This window comes from Etheostoma cragini, chromosome 22 (assembly GCF_013103735.1).
Source record: "Etheostoma cragini isolate CJK2018 chromosome 22, CSU_Ecrag_1.0, whole genome shotgun sequence".
Taxonomy (NCBI): domain Eukaryota; kingdom Metazoa; phylum Chordata; class Actinopteri; order Perciformes; family Percidae; genus Etheostoma; species Etheostoma cragini.
The window spans coordinates 116,163-132,918 of NC_048428.1; the positions used below are offsets into that span (position 1 = coordinate 116,163).

General features: G+C 38.8%; 1 protein-coding gene across 1 annotated transcript in view; it reads right to left on the minus strand.

Moving 5' to 3' along the window:
* Positions 1 to 16,756, minus strand: part of LOC117937977 — a 76,271-nt gene that overhangs the window by 6,808 nt on the left and 52,707 nt on the right. The window contains exons 4-6 of the mRNA XM_034862283.1: positions 13,963 to 14,072; positions 5,365 to 5,454; positions 438 to 573 (exon numbers count right to left, since the gene is read on the minus strand). Of these exons, the coding sequence (XP_034718174.1) occupies positions 438 to 573; positions 5,365 to 5,454; positions 13,963 to 14,072 (336 nt within the window). The remainder of the gene's footprint in view (positions 1 to 437; positions 574 to 5,364; positions 5,455 to 13,962; positions 14,073 to 16,756) is intronic.

A 16,756-nucleotide genomic window follows, 5' to 3' on the forward strand; every position in this document is an offset into this window, starting at 1 on the left:
GTTAAAATACAGGGGCATAAGTATACACCCCCTATGTTAAAATACAGGGGGCATAAGTATACACCACCCTATGTTAAATTCCCATAGAGTAAGGCACATTATACAAGACCCGTTATTTCATGGATCCAGGATAATAAGCATCCCAAAAGGTTGGATTTTTCTAAGTTTTTTTAATTAAGGCATTAAGATCAATTTCCAAAAGATGTTGTTTTATTCCTCTTTTTAATCAACTTTAGCATGGGTGTGTAAACTAGAAGCCGCTGCATGTATGCACAACTAAAGTATGCATGTACTGTATATGTGCAAGTGAAGTATATATGTACTGTATGTGCAAACAAAGTATAAGTTTATACGCAACTAAAGTATTCAATATCTGCATTTTAACCAAATACTTTGACCAAGGCAACTGGTTCATCCCTTCCCAAGAAGCTACCCACCGGTCCCTGCAGCTGGCTGGCTGTCCTGGTGTGACATCCCCTCTGGAGGACACATGGCCCAGTGGAGCTGCCGTCTGAACTCCTGACGGTCGTCTATGTGGATGTAGTCAAACACATTCTGGTGCATCACGTCAGTCTGTGGCGAAAAATTAGAATGTTTTTAGTGTGGAGAACATTTGTAACTATATATAGTCATAACACGTCAGGCAGACACATTTGTAGTTTTAAACTCTCTCAGAGAGATTGCAGGTTTACAACACTGTCCTCAGACTGACTTTGGATCACTGCTGCCATCAGTGCAGTTTGGATGGGGGGGGATTCCTCTTATTATGGCTCTAATACACTCTGATTCAGTCTGGCTCAGGATACCCAGGGTGCGTTCTAACCTCCCCAGCCCGCACATAAGGTCCATACTGTACACATAGAATCGCAGACAGACACAAACACACACACACAGGAGCATTTACTTAGTACAGTAACCCTCTAAAGGCCGCCGTAAGGCCAGTGAGGGCAGCTGTGTTTGTCAAACATCGCGTGACACCAGCTCCTGAACGGCAGTCCAGCCCAGCTTGTGCTCCCCATCCACACACACACACACACACACACACACACACACACACACACACACACACACACAGAGTGTGAGTCAGGTTCCAGCCCACTCTCGTCATGCCTTTCTCTCTTTTCCAGCGAAAGCTTTGCTTTCTGTCATTCCATAACAGATTCCTCAGTAAAATGTTCAACCTTCTCCTCTTCCTTCTCTCCCTTCTCCCTGCACTCTCTCCATAATTTCCATACTGGTGGCACGCGAGGGTTTTTGATCGCCTGCCTCTGAAAACACAATCTGTTCCCACCGTCTTCGGCGGGCGCTTCGTCCTGTGGTCGGGTTCCCTACCGGCAGTCGGGCAGACAGACGGATTGAGTGACTATTGTTTATGTTTCTTGTAAAAAACAGAAGGAGGAAAAGAAGAGGGGAAAGAAATGAGAATAAGTGATATTTTCGCTGACCTTCAAAGGCTAACTGCCCCAGTAAAAAAATGGGATCAAAGGCCAGTGGAGGTTTTCTGCTCTTCTCCAGGGCTTTCTTGTGGTGCTACTTAGTGAAGCGTTCTCTTTTCCCCTGTGGTATATTAGGGATAAGTGTCCTTCTGACAATAATTGTGGGTTCTAAATTATGTAACATGTTGTCAAGGCCTTAGAGGCAAACTATGTGACTTAAAAAACAACCCAAAGCTCCTTTGCTAGCATTGAACATGTGGGAAAGGCTAAGAGAATGTTTTTGTGACCGTCTCTGAAATATAATGATGATCTGTGAGTATTTATTTATTTATGTACCGCAAGGACAGACTTTTCACTGTCAACAACACATTCGTTCATTCTGAGGTTTCTCAATTAGAATGATTATGGATTCTCTGTCTCTGGTGATCAAATATCACAGTATCAAAATGCTCTGGCTGCTTTGTATGCTGGAATGCTCTTGCTCTTACTCTTGACCAAGTTAGTTATATTTTTTCATTTCTCGAATTAAAAATGTTGATGTGGAATGAATGGTGTTATTAATAGAACAGGTATTACATACAGTACAGTCATTGTAGGCCCTGTTGTGGTTCTACTGTCATGAGTTGGTGGATTTGGTTGTTTATTTGGTCCAGACTAAAATATCATAACAAGTATTGGATGAATTGCTATGAAATGCTGTGCAGACATTCATGCTCCCCCGAGGATACATCTTGCAGAGATACTTACAGACCAAATGGCATTGTAATCAGCCTCACTTTTAGCATGCTAACACTCTAAACTACGATGGTGAACATCACGGTAAGCATCCTACCTGCTCATCTTCACCATGATAGCATTGTAATTAGGAGCATTTTAGCACCGCAGTGCCATTAGCATAGCCTGGGACTCTTAATCCTGTTTATATGAAGCATAATGAAAAGTTTTAATTCTCGGTTTACACACACACACACACACCATGCACACAGACACACCGTGGCTGGATCTTTCAGACCGCTTTGGTTTGTTTGTTGATTTCATGGTGCTGGGTTGATGCCCCCGTCTGCTTGTAAGCCCAGTGTGAGCGCTTTAGCAGTTCAATTTTCACCCCAAAGTGTCAGTGTGCTGTGTGTGTGTGTGTGTGTGTGTGTGTGTGTGTGTGTGCGTGTGTGTAAGCAGACATGAGGGAAAAAGAAGGGATTTTAACAGTATAAAGCACTCTATTCATGGTTTTGAAGGAGAGAGATGATTTCAGCATGGCAGGACAGGTTGCCGTGATGAAATCATCCATAATTGATGACTTGGTGTAGCTGTCGGAGAGGAAGTAAGCTAAACTGTTGGTGACTTATCAGTGCCCACACACAAACACACACACACACACACGGACAGCCACAGAATGTATCTCAGGGTGAAACGGAGGTCTTCACCTTATTGTGGCCTCTTAGCACGTACGTTCACTTTCTCCTCTAGATAGAGTTATGAGACACTGAAAGAGAGACTTTTCCTCAGGCTCATTAGCCGTAGGATGAAAAGTAGAGGAAGTGGAAAGGAATGGATGTAAGAGAACATATAGGCTAAGGGTGAAAGATGGGAATGTTGAACTTGCTCAAAAATGGAAGAGACTTCTGACACTTGTTGCATAAAACTTTGAGACGGGCTATATGAGGCTTCCCAGGGGGCTTTATCAGTATACCTTTGAAAAGGGGATATCAATAGATGTCGCACACCTCCAATGTGATGAATGACTATACATTTAGTTTATTGTTCCAAGCTATAAAATAAATAGTTTGACATTTGGTAAATAGGCTTATTTGCTTTCCTGCCTTCTAACTCTTCCTAACTTTGTGAGTTAGATGAGAAGATCATGTGTAGACACCCCTGTGTTAAATTCCCATAGAAGCAGGCAGAAACTATAAAAATGCGCATGACTCTATGGGAATTTAACATAGAGGGGGGCATACTCATTGTACTGTTATTATTAAGCTGGATCTAGCATCTGGTTAGCTTAGCTTAGAATAAAGACTGAAAACAATGGGAAACATCTCCAAAGGTAAAAACATCCATCTTGCATCTCTAAAGCTCACTATGTTTAATCTGTACAAAAAGTGTAAAATAAGATAAGAGAAGATAGACTTTATTAATCCCACACTGGGAGAAATCCTGCACTGTAAACCCATATTTATTTGTAATTCAACTTTTGTACTCATGTATTTAATACTTATTCTTCTATATTTTGTTAAAAAAACATATTCATTACTAAATCACATTAGCTGTTTGTAATATTTAGCCAAAGATCTACCACACAGATCGACGCTGCCAAGCCTCAATAACACACAAAATGGATGAGCTACAAATACACACGGAACTGCTGCGTTATGATTTTCACAAAAGCCTGGCTGAACACACCTATCAATAGCAGCTAACAGCTAGCAGCTAACAGCTAGCAGCTAACTGGGCAAGCTTCCTACCGGCAAGATCGGGACAGGGTAGGTGAATTAAAACAATGTTCAACAATGTTGAAAATAAATCTTAATGTTACGTAAGGATGTTGTACCGACATAGTTATTGGATTGTGTGTCTGTTAAGAGGCACAATGGCTCTAAAACTTGCCCCATTAACTGCTGTTTTAGCTCGGTGGAAGCTCGTAAAAGTAGCTGCAGCTGGTCAGTGTTGCCTGCACTGATTCAGGTTGGGGGGGTTTTAATTGAAAGTACTAGCACATTTATAGCGATCAAGATTAACTGATGGGGTTTGGGCACTGAGGTGGACCATGTTCACTCAGAGCCATGCAGGCCGCGCTGGAAATTATAGTCTTTGAATAATCATCCATTCTGTTTTAATGGAACTAATGTATTGAATACATTGTCCTTAAAACTATACTGTCATAAAGGAAAAAAATTATTTATAAGAATGACTTCTAGTTTTGATAAGTATGTTTAATGCTTCATATTTATCATATTAAAACAAAAGTAACTTATGTTAACTAATGTTTTTTGCATCAACGCACCGTTGTGTGTTGATACAACTTGACCTTTCAACTTTCCCCTTGTGTAAAAACTTCACAAGTTTAAGGCAACGGCTTTCCGTGGAAATTTCTAATAAAGACAACTCATTTGGGATAACAATGTGTGCTGTAAACACAATTAATTTGATTATCATATGTACTTATTGTGTAGGATGTATCCATTGATATTACCTAGAATGTGGGACATGACCTAACAAGAAATTGATGAATGTTAACATTGTTTTTGCATTTTTCAGATTGGCTGTGGTTGCTGTCAGGAGCCTAAATTCCTGAAATAGTTTCATGGATTCATGTTACATGAGCCTGATAAGTAGTTAAAGGTTGACAAGATGAAGTGCTGAGTAAAGAGGGAGCAACACAACTCCTTTTTCACAGAAATGAAAGCATTGCAGCTTGGAGGATGACACTGGCTACTGATCTGTTTATATATCCCTCATACAGCGTTGTGCCATCATTTTAATTTAATTTTAATTTTAATTTTAATTTTAATTTTAATTTTAATTTTAATTTTAATTTTAATTTTAATTTTAATTTTAATTTTAATTTGTTTATTAGTCCCCAATGGGGAAATTACTACACTACACTCTGTGTATACACTTTTGTTAGTACTCACACACAGGCCTGAAATACACACACATGCTCAGGACCTATACATGCACTATACATGGAGAGATGTCAGAGTGAGTGGGCTGCCAGCTGAACCAGCGCCCTGAGCGGTTGGGGGGGTACGGTGCCTTGCTCAAGAGCACCTGGCAGTGCCCAGGAGGTGAAGTGGCATCTCTCCAGCCACCAATCCACACTCCCTACTTTTTGGTCCATACGGGGACTTGAACCAGTGACCAGCTACTGCCACCCACAATTATACAGCATGTTACAGTATTTAAATGAGATATGTTTGAGACTCACCTGATGAAATCCAAGATAGTCCACAATGGTTGAAGAGGCATAAAAAACCATGCCATCACTGCTCACCACCAAGGCGAAGCCTGTAAGAGACTACACAGAGACAGACCGGAATCAGCAGAGACTCAGGGCCCCTCAGGCAGAACATTTAAAAAAAGTGTAAAAAAACTACATTATAGACAAACACAAACAACAGTATTTACTCGCTCTGAAAGCTGACTTTATTGCATGATGGTTCCCAGCAGAAACACAACAGAACGGTTATTATTTATGACCCAACAGTGGTTATAGTCATTACTGTACAATTTCTTAAAAGCAAAGCAGCCAGAATTTGTCTCTAGCCAGACTTTTTTATAGCACAATGTTTAATTTGTATCACTCTTTCCATAATTCTCAGAACAGCAAATTACAGTAAAAATGGAAGAAAAGATTGAATAAGACTGGACACTGAAGCAAGAATGAAAGACAGATGGTTATGGAACTAGGTGGGCCATACAAAACTGGCTGATTTGTAATGTAAAATATTGCTTTTGAAAGACCTTTTTGAACATTTTCTGGTGTTATTTAAATTCAAGGTACTTTGAAAGCATTTTACTTGAAGATCTACACTCCAATTTCCTCCTTTTTAAATGTATGTACATCATAACTTTGCTAATTTAGTCTGTTTGACTGGTAACATGCTTTGATTTGTGATCCCAAACACGATTAAAAGCAGAGAAACTTCCCAAACACTCTCTCGTTCCCTCTTTCCACATACCCGTGCTGTGCACACATGGGGGAATAATGGGCTTACAGAGACTTGATTAAAAAGAACATTTTAATAAATACATAACTGACTTCAGTCAAATAAGGAGGGATGGACAGATGGAGTTGGAAGCAAGAGTGTGAGAGAAAAAGGAGAGAGACTTCCAGTGTGTGTGTGTGTGTGTGTGTGTGCGTGTGTGTGTGTGTGTGTGTGTGACATAGCGTGACAACTGCAACGCTACTTGACCTGCTTGACTGCTGCTGCCAGAGTCTGTCATGTCTATTTTACTGCGAGACTATGCAGGTCTTCCATTGTGTGTACAGTGTGTATTATATCTAAATTCACACTCACTCCCTCACTTTCTCCTAACATTGATCTGATAGCCTTAGCGAGCAGTGCAATGCTCTGCTCACTGCACATGCTCCATCCTAACCACAATATAGACTCTGAAACCTGTGACAGACAAATATCTGTACTGTGATATATGACAATATGTGGAAAAGATGATAGGATGGAGAGGGAAACAGTCAAGAGCTGGGAAGATGACTCCGGTTCTTAGCGATGTAGATGCAGATGTTGTTTGACAAGTTCAACTGGCACATGTTCATAACATCCAGCGGGGAGGGTGACCGCCTGCAGACTCACACACACACACACACACACACACACAGACACAGGGCTTTCTGCAGCAAGCACTCAAAAATAAATGATGCACAAAAATATCTGATTTGCACTTTTCCTGATTATGAACCTGACTCAGCGCTTACCAAACAAGATTTGGACATCAAAGATTTCTGTGTGCCAAAAAAAAACTTTTGGACTGCTCTGAAGCTTTTGAAATGTGGGAGCAACATAGATTAGAAAGGTTGCAAAATCCAATATACTTCTTAAAAAAAGAGCTTTGAGTCTAAATCCCAAATGTCAACATTAGATATATGAACATGTTTTTTAGACCAAGAATTTGACTTTGTGGGATGTTTGCTGTATGTAACCCTTGTGTCTAAGGAAAGAAAATGTATAATTTTTCTTTCATGTACAATGCAGCAACAATTATAGCTGCGAAAAGGCTGTGAAAGGAGAAGAAGGAGAGGAGAGAAATATTTGATGAATGAGCGCTCTGTCAGAAGAAGTGTCAGAACTATCATGCTCATCCCGTTGATTACGCCCAAGGAACAGGCCTACTGTTTAATGAGGGTTGATGAGTGGTGTGTGGGGGATCGAAACACAGCCTCTCGCTCTGAAAACCCAACTTCTTTTGTTGAGCTACAGGTCTTTCTTGTCCAGGTTGACTCAATAACATGACTTTCCTAAAGCGGAACTGGACTGATTGCTTGAATCAAGTGTGTGAATGCAGACAGATACAGTGGCTTGCACACGTTTACACACCGAATAATAAAATAAAATAGAAAAACATCTTTTGGAAATTGATCTTAATGCCTTAATTTAAAAAAATTAAGAAAATCCAACCTTTTAAGCCCACCAGTTCTTCCTGTGAATGAATAATGTATTGTAAATATATAAATGTTCTTCCTTAAAATACAAGGGACATAAGTATTCACCCCCCATGTTAAATTCCCATTGAGGCGGGCACATTTTTATTTTTAAAGGCCTGTTATTTCATGGATCAGGATACTATGCATCTTAAAAGGTTGGAACATCTTTTGGAAATTGAGCTTAATGCCTTAATTTTAAAAAAGTGCAAAGTATACAAGCCCTATGTTAAATTCACACATAGGAAAGCAGAAAATATAAAAATGTGCCTGCCTCAATGGGAATTTTTTATTCCACTTTTTAGTCAATTTTAGCATGGCTGTGTAAAGTTATGCAAGGCAGTTGTCCACAGCACAACGCTTGATTAGATAAATATAGTTATGGTCTTCTTGTGACAACAGGGGTCATGAACCCAGAACTTTTGCCGTTGTAGGCGGGTGCCGATCACAGGGAGCTGTTACCTGGGTAACAGCCTCACAATGACTAGTAGACATATTATGGGCAGGATTGCATGAAAATGCAGAATTAAAAAATAAAAATCATTTCTCACTAAACAATTTTGAGAATTTGTGTACTTGTTTAAGACAAAATAGAGATGCCTGTAATACATTCTCCCAAATATCAATAAATGACAAACTGATGTTTAAAATGCTTTATTTTGAATTGACTGCGGTGGCATCGATGAGGACACAATTCAAAACATTTTTTAAATTCACTTTTTGAGATACAATTCTGAAATTTTTCACACGTTTAGTGCAAAAGTGATCTTGGAATGTTGTGAATATCTTTTTAAAAAATTTAGTTTGGAAGAAATTGCTGCATTTTTTTTACACTACTGTATGCAGTAAAATGTTTTTAATGCACTGTGGGCTCAGATTTTGGATAAATCAAAAATCTGACTTATGTGGAGTACAGTCTGGATATGAAGTTCCCCAAGAATTTTAAAATGGCTGCTGTAGCGCCACCTTCAGGACTATTAGCACACATATCACACTGATAAGTTTGGCACGGGACTGGGCTTTGGTGCAAAGTTTGGTGATTTTTTTTACACATGGAAACATGGATTTCTTAGGAAGATGAAGAACAGGACTATATAATACTGGAAAAAACAAAAGGGTCAATGCAGCTTTGATGTTCAACCCCTATAAATATGTCCAGTTACATAGTTCTTCTTCAACAAGCAGCTGAAAACTGTAGTACATGACTCAGTGATCTGGGATTTGAGAACTTCAAACATTCGACGTTAAAACAACCTGAATCTTCTTGTATGCAATGTCGCCTTTAGGAGGTTCAACAAGGCATAAAAAGGCCAACATTTACATTTTGGGTTCATTTAGTGTTGTTTTTTTTGCCAGTTCACCTTTCTTCTCCATTCCTCTTTCAAGTCATTGAAATGCCACGGTAAATTTCTGCGACCCATTTTCTTTTTTAAGGACTTTGACATTTTTATTCTTCTGGAACAAATAGGCCTTGGACATGAGACCTGAAAGAGTGTTCAGGCAAAGCACTCTATTTTGTTTATTACTGTAATTGGCTTTTCAAAGTGGAATTCTTGGCAAATATAGTATAGATGAATGCACCGCATTTTAATTTTCACATGTCCAAAACTATCATGGGAACACCCATCCATTTAGGTTGGAATAGGACAGGCCATTTCCACTGTCAGTCACAGAGAAAGAACTAGCCAACAGCCTCAACAACCTTAAAAGCAATTATTCTTTTCTTTATAAAAAACAACAACATCCAAGCTATAGTTAAATTTCCCTTGGGATGAATAAAGGATCTATCTATCTATCTATATCTATCTATCTATCTATCTATCTATCTATCTATCTATATCTATCTATATCTATCTATCTATCTATCTATCTATCTATCTATCAATCTATATCTATCTATCTATCTATATCTATCTATCTATCAATCTATATCTATCTATCTATCTATCTATATCTATCTATCTATGTATCTATCTATCTATCTATCTCTATCTATCTATCTATCTCTATCTATCTATCTATCTATCTATCTATCTATCTATCTATCTATCTCTATCTATCTATCTATCTATCTATCTATCTATCTATCTATCTATCTATCTATCTATCTATCAATCAATCTATCTATCTATATCTATCTATCTATCTATCTATATCTATCTATCTATATCTATCTATCTATCTATCTATATCTATCTATCTATCTATCTATATATATCTATCTATCTATCTATCTATCAATCTATCTATATCTATCTATCTATCTATCTATCTATCTATCTATCTATCTATATCTATCTATCTATCTATCTATCTATCTATCTATCTATCTATCTATCAATCAATCAATCTATCTATTTCTATCTATCTATCTATCTATCTATCTATCTATCTATCTATCTATCTATCTATCTATCTATCTATCTCTATCTATCTATCTTTCTATCAATCAATCTATCTATATCCATCTATCTATCTATCTATCTATCTATGTAAATACCCAGAGAGAGACATTTAGATCTCTATAAAAAAGTAGGAAAATAGAAATAGAAAGAAAGAAACAATAGATTATATTGGCTGCATTATGATGGATGCTTTTTCTGTTTTTTGTCAATTCCCATTCCCTCTCTTCCTTGCATACTGAAGCCTTTAGGTAATGGAAACAGGCACCTGCTGCTGGCCCGCTCCGCCACATATCTGCAAATACAACACCCCCGGCTCCCATAACTGCCCCTGGGAAACTAAAAGCTTTCACTTACAAATTCTTAAGAGGCGCTTTGCACGCAGAGCCCAAAATAAAATATTGGTTCACTGGAATTTGAAGGAAGGGAGAGTAGTAGGGGAAGAGGTGTAAGGTCTAAGTACAGAATAATGTGGGACTCTGATATAGTGAATTATAATTGATTTTTTTTTGGGATATAACAATATTATTATGAGTGAAATCACATGTAGTGACACATAGGAAACACATTCTGGCTCTAGTAAGGGAAATTATTTTATTCCAATTAATTCCTTCAAGAAGTAATGTATATCCAAGCATATGGTGTAATTTCATACTCCAATCAAAGTACAACTCCTACTAGTAACAGTATTCCTCTATACTCCACAGGATCTTAAACCACATTCATGCATGCTCATACTTTAACATATACACCTCCCCATACAACTTGACACACAAACCCAACCACCCACACACACGCACACTCACACACACGCACAAATGCATGCATGTACACACGCACACACACTTGGTTTCCAGCTCGCAGTCACCATACCTAGTTCCTATTTCTCAGGCATTACATAACTTCACAAGGCTTCATATATGTTCTGCCACCTTGTTGAATTGTTACCTTTTGTTCTGGTCTTAAAACATTGATTTTCTATACTTAAATAATATTTCAATTCCATTGCTGTAGCGATGGGGCCTCTGTCCAATACTTTAAAATCCTTTTTTATATACCAAAAAGGAGAAAAGGACATCCATCCCATGGGGTATTTTAGTTGTCTGTATTTTGGAAGATACTGCTCAAGACTGTGAATTCCATTTTGATTTTATAAGTGTCATCCATTGTGGCATCTCTAACCCTTACAAAGCTCCTCCCATTCCCAGAAAGCGTGCTAACACCGTCTTTCAGTTAGTGGGTCCACCACTTTGGCCCAGGAATATCTCAACAACTACATCAAATGCTTGCTGTACTTTGTGTGAAGTACAGTACTGATAAGCAAATGTTAACATGCTAAACGGAACATATTCATATTATTATCATTATCAGCCGATTTCTGTTCATAGGTGCTCTCACAACTCAGACTGTGTACCAGCCCCCCCCCCTCTTTTTTTTCTCTTTTTTTCTCTGCACTATTTATACTTTATATTGTTATTTTATATTCTTTTTATCTTTATTTTTTATATTTCTGTCGATACTGTAAGGTTTTGCTTCAATCTCATTGCACAGGTACTGCCCTTGTGTATAATGACAAGAAAGGCTTTCTATTCTATTCTATTAACCCACCATTTTATTAAATATTCAAATATTATTTCATCAAGATAAACCCTGTGTGTAGAGCCAATTCTCCAACTATTGGAGAAAAAGATGGTGTTGATGATCAGAAAGAGTGCAAGTTTAACCATAAATGAATGAAACCAATGTTGAAATGATCTGTTGCATTCTGTTCTGTGAAAACTCTGAACGAAGCCTCCCTCATCTGTTTTTTTTGTTGGTATCATAATTTTGTATCATAAAATCTTACACTGTTTTCCTTCCTGAAGATTTATCAGTGTGACGCCACCTTGAATCAATCCTCCCTTTCCTTTCTACTCTCACGTCATCAAAATGAATGGAGGAGTTTTTGTGTGTGCTGTATATCAGATATAATAAAAAAAATCTGGGTTATTGCCAAGTTAGTACTTACAAGGAATTTGCCTTGGTGGTTGGTTACATACAGAGCTGCTCATGTAATAGGAACCCATGCTTAAGTTAACTAAAAAGAGAAATAAAATCATCTTTTGGAAATTAATCTTATTGTCTTAATTAAAAAATGAGGAAAAATCCACCCTCTCCTAGCGCTGTTAGAATCAACTCGCAGAGATCAAGCCACTACATGGTAGGCTTGGCACCACAAAACAACCGTGACCGGAGTGTTTCATTACAATATGGCATTTATATTGGTTTAAATCATTATTTCAGTCATCTTTTTCTCATTACACCAACTGTTCCACCTAAGCAAACCATAAAAAAACATTTTGCAATGTTTCAAATTCTAATTCTACTTAGGCTTTTATGCAAAAATTTCAATCAAGTGGCTGGAAACACACTCTGGAAACACACTCATTGGGTTGGGAACCGGAGGGTTGCTGGTTCGAGTCCCCATACGGGCCAAGGTAGGGTGGTGGACTGGTACCTGGAGAGGTTCCAGTTCACCTCCTAGGCACTGCCAAGGTGGTCTTGAACAAGGACCTGAACCCCCAACTGCTCAAGGTGCCTTTCCATGGGCAGCCCCCCCCCCCCCACACACACACACACACTGTCATCTCTCCATTTAGTGCACGTACAGGTACTGAGCATGTGTGTGTAATAACAACAGAGTGTAGACTGTAATTTCCCCGGATTAAAAAAGTATACATTATTATTATTATTATGGTCATTGTAAGCGTGTAGAATGTTAGTCACTAGCATTACTCCAGACTTTGTTACGCTTCTTATTTAGATGTTTCATATTTTATAGAACATGTTTCTATATAAAAAAATTTAACATTATAAATGCAATATATACAATAAAATATACAACAAATGTTCAAAAATCCCTATTGGTCAACACTTCACCAAGCAGATAATAAAACCAAAACAATCATACCATATCTCACACATACTAAGTCATCCCTATCAAACACACACAAACATATCCGTCTCTTCCTCTCTTGGGATCCCATCGCCATAACAACAAATACCCAGTTTGCTGTGAGGCCCTGGTGCAGGTTAAGTCACGCAACAGTAGGCAGCACGTCACCACGGTCGATCTAGCCTTTTGTTTGGCGCCCCATGGAGATGACCTAACACGTTAAGAGAAGCATCAGTGGGTCGGCTCGGCTCTGTGTCTGCGCCACACCGTTTGGCTGTCAGATGATCAGTGTCATATGTTGTTCGGCAGTTATAGAGTGTAGCAATGATCTGATGCTAAAGCAGTCCCCATGTAGCGTGCTGCTGTGTGTGTCGGATTATGACATCCTGTCCGCTCTGATGCCTTCAACAGAAACACTTCCTGTTCTAGGAATTATAGTAAACACATCTTAACAAGTTTCATCTAAAATATATTCAACATTGGTCATAGCTGAGTACTCCTGGGTGTCTTGATATCATGTAAAAAATATCATGTCATATAATAATCTGTGTTTAAATCTGAGTAAAGGTCTGAGAAAAACTGACAAAAAACTGACAAAAAACTGACAAAACTGACAAAAAACTCAACTGACAAAAAACTCTTCTCCTATTTCCCCCTTACTGTTGGCTTGGTGGGTTCTTCTCACTCTCTTCTGCTCACTTTCACACGACTGCACAAAACACACACACACACACACTTGACTTGCTGTTCAAGCCGCCAGCATTGGTGAGTTCCCACCTCCTCCATCCACTCTGACACTCCCGTCTTACCCTTATGTCACGCAACACCAAAGCTCTGCAAAGGAGGCCCGAGCAAAGGACAAAGGGCAGACACACACACACACACACACACACACACAAAGCCCTCTTTCATCAACGGTACAACCCAAAAGGCAATGGTATGACAGTAGCATAGTAAAAACCAGTATTTGCATACAGACTGTTGACAGAATTATTAAAGACATACAGAAACAGCCATGTGGTTTCTTACTTCCAGGAGGAGGCTGCTTTCATTGACCGTGGTAGCCAGGGGAACGCTCTCTTTCCGGGGTTCAGGGTTAGAGGATGCTGTGCTGAGCCTGGGGGGCTTCTCATTGTTCACTACAAAAAAGAAAAGAAAAGGGTAAATTGGCTGGAATAAGGGACTTATGTATGTTAAAAGAATAACCTAATATCAACCCGTTGGTTTAAGGATGTAAAATTAAAAAGGTTGTTCAGTCTGGGGTTGCAAGTGCAGGTGGAAATTAAAAGAGCAGCGGTAAATAAAAGAAGAAAATCGTGTGTAGTCTTATCTGCACAGACAGGGATATGTGCTCATTTATGCTGCGTTCAAAGTCAGGAAAGTAAAATCAAGCACACCTCATATAGGTCGCAAAGATATTATTTTGTACTCAGAATATAGAGTGTGTTTGTAGAGCCCTGTCAACACAGGAAAAAATTGAGGATGATAACAATGATTACATTTAAAGTATGCTTTCCAATTCTCCCACAACCTCTGTGCTATGGCAGTGAGAGAGTTGGACCGACACTCAGACATGTGGCCGGCACATTAACTGTTTCAGTCTCCTTTTGCACTGCACTAACACCAGGTATTAGCCTGTGTGGTGGGGCTGGGGAACAAAGCAAAACAGAGGAAGATTTTATGACTTTACAGGATTCTTCTCACACGATATAGCCACACACACATGCAAAGCTGACTGATACACAGAGTGAAGTAGAACGCACATTTAGTGGGTTAGGGACATGTGGTTGATTATCGATATCATTGTTAAAATGGAATTATTTGGTCTGCCATTTTCTTCATCATTTCTGTTAAGACAAGCTTCATCCTTACTGAAGTGCCCTTATAAATATATGCTGCTGGTCTCTAGCTGAGCCTGACCTCTGACCTCTTTGTCAGAGAAGATTTCTTCTTTTGATCTCAAAGTAGCGAGTGCTTAGGGGCCATCTCATTTCTACATTTCAACCCAACAAAAAAGGATTCTAATCTTTGTTTTTACTGTAAAAATATCACAAGCAAGCCATGCTCCATCAACTACTACACATATGGAATGTTCTTTCTGCCGCTTCAGAGTGAGGCTTACCTACTACCCTGCCAGAGTGTGTACACATGCAATTAGCCTACACGGCCGTGGAGTGCAGAACTGTCACATGTGCACTGGTGACGTGTGTGTTGGAGACATGTTTGCGTGTTCTGTCAGAGGGCATGTGGCTCACTAAAAGAGATCAGCTCTTCGCTCCATCACTCATTGTAGCAGGCACAGATTGGTCACACACACACACACACACACACACACACACCATAGACTAAATACAAAAAATGATCTAAGTATGAATGTATGTACAGTATCTTATAATGCTTTGTATAGTCCCCACCCCCACCATCTAACCCCATTATTTCTTCTTCCATGTCTCCCCCTTTAACCTTCTACCATCTCGTCCTCTGTCTATCCCTCCCCCCATCAACTCATCTTCTACCCTCCTCCTCCTCCTCCTCCTCTCTTCACCCTTTCTTTGCTCAACTCGGCATCGCAGGCGATCGGCAACCGATTTCGTGATGTGAAGCGTTCCCCTTCTCTTAATTCCACCCTCAAGAATGCAAAGCTAATGCGCCTGTTTTTCTCCCTCTATCCATACATTTGTCTGGATTAACTTTTTTCACATTTATTCATTCATTCCCCCAGTTGCAACATCAGGTTTTATTCAGGCTATGAGTGAAAATACAGTTTTTTTCCTGAATAGCTAAAACAATAAACTCCATTCTCTGAACCAAAAGATCAGTATGCTAAACACCATTTGTTGAATGAGTCCCTTTTCTTGCAAAACACGGAACACATTCTCACTCGCTAAAACACATTTGATACTGTGATGCACTTGTGTTGCAAAATGGAGCGGGAAGCAAAAGTTAAACACAACTGCACCGTACACACAACGATCAAACCAAGAGGGAATTCATAGTTCATAGTTCATTTATAATGAATGAATAGTGAGTAGAGACTATAAGCCAGTTCAGAGTGCACAGGAGCAGTGAAGACTGTTTGATTATGTGGATTAACCCTTGTAGTGTCTTCACTTTCGGGACCCTCTTGTATCCCTCGGGTCAAATTGACCCGTGACTTATTTCGGGTGAACTAAAATTTTACTTCATAATCTTTAAACTAATATTGTCTTTATCTTAATTTCAAACAATTGAGATAAAATATATGTTTAGTGAATGCAATCAGTCTCTACTAGAACCAAATAAAAAGGGAATTGGGGTTCATTTTTTGTCATCAGGTTATAATTCAGGTTAAAAACCCACTATATGATCATTGTTACGGTCATATCCAGAATGATTTTCTGAATTGAGTCAGGAATACATGTTTATCACAGAAAATAAGGTATGGACATTGATTTTCAGGTAGAAAAAATTTAACTTGTTCCATTTTTCTTCTTGTAAAAATTTGAAATGGGTCAATTTGACCCAAATACCATACAAGGGTTAACAATATTTTATAATGTACTCTCATGAGCTTTTCATTTCGTTTTCATTGGCCTTTTGCAGTTGGACTACTGCATTGTTCTACAAGTGCCTAATATACAGGCGTTTGTGAACAGGTGTTTTTGTGAATATAATTTGAGAATTTGGGTTGGTGTTTACAGTTTTGAGAAAATGGTTGAGGGTTTCAAGAAATGTGTTTTAGCAAACGAGAAAAACTGGCCGCGATGTGTGCCTTCACCACTGCATTGACAGGCAGCTTAGTAAACTCATAAATGCCAGAAATAATGGTAATTATTTTGTCATC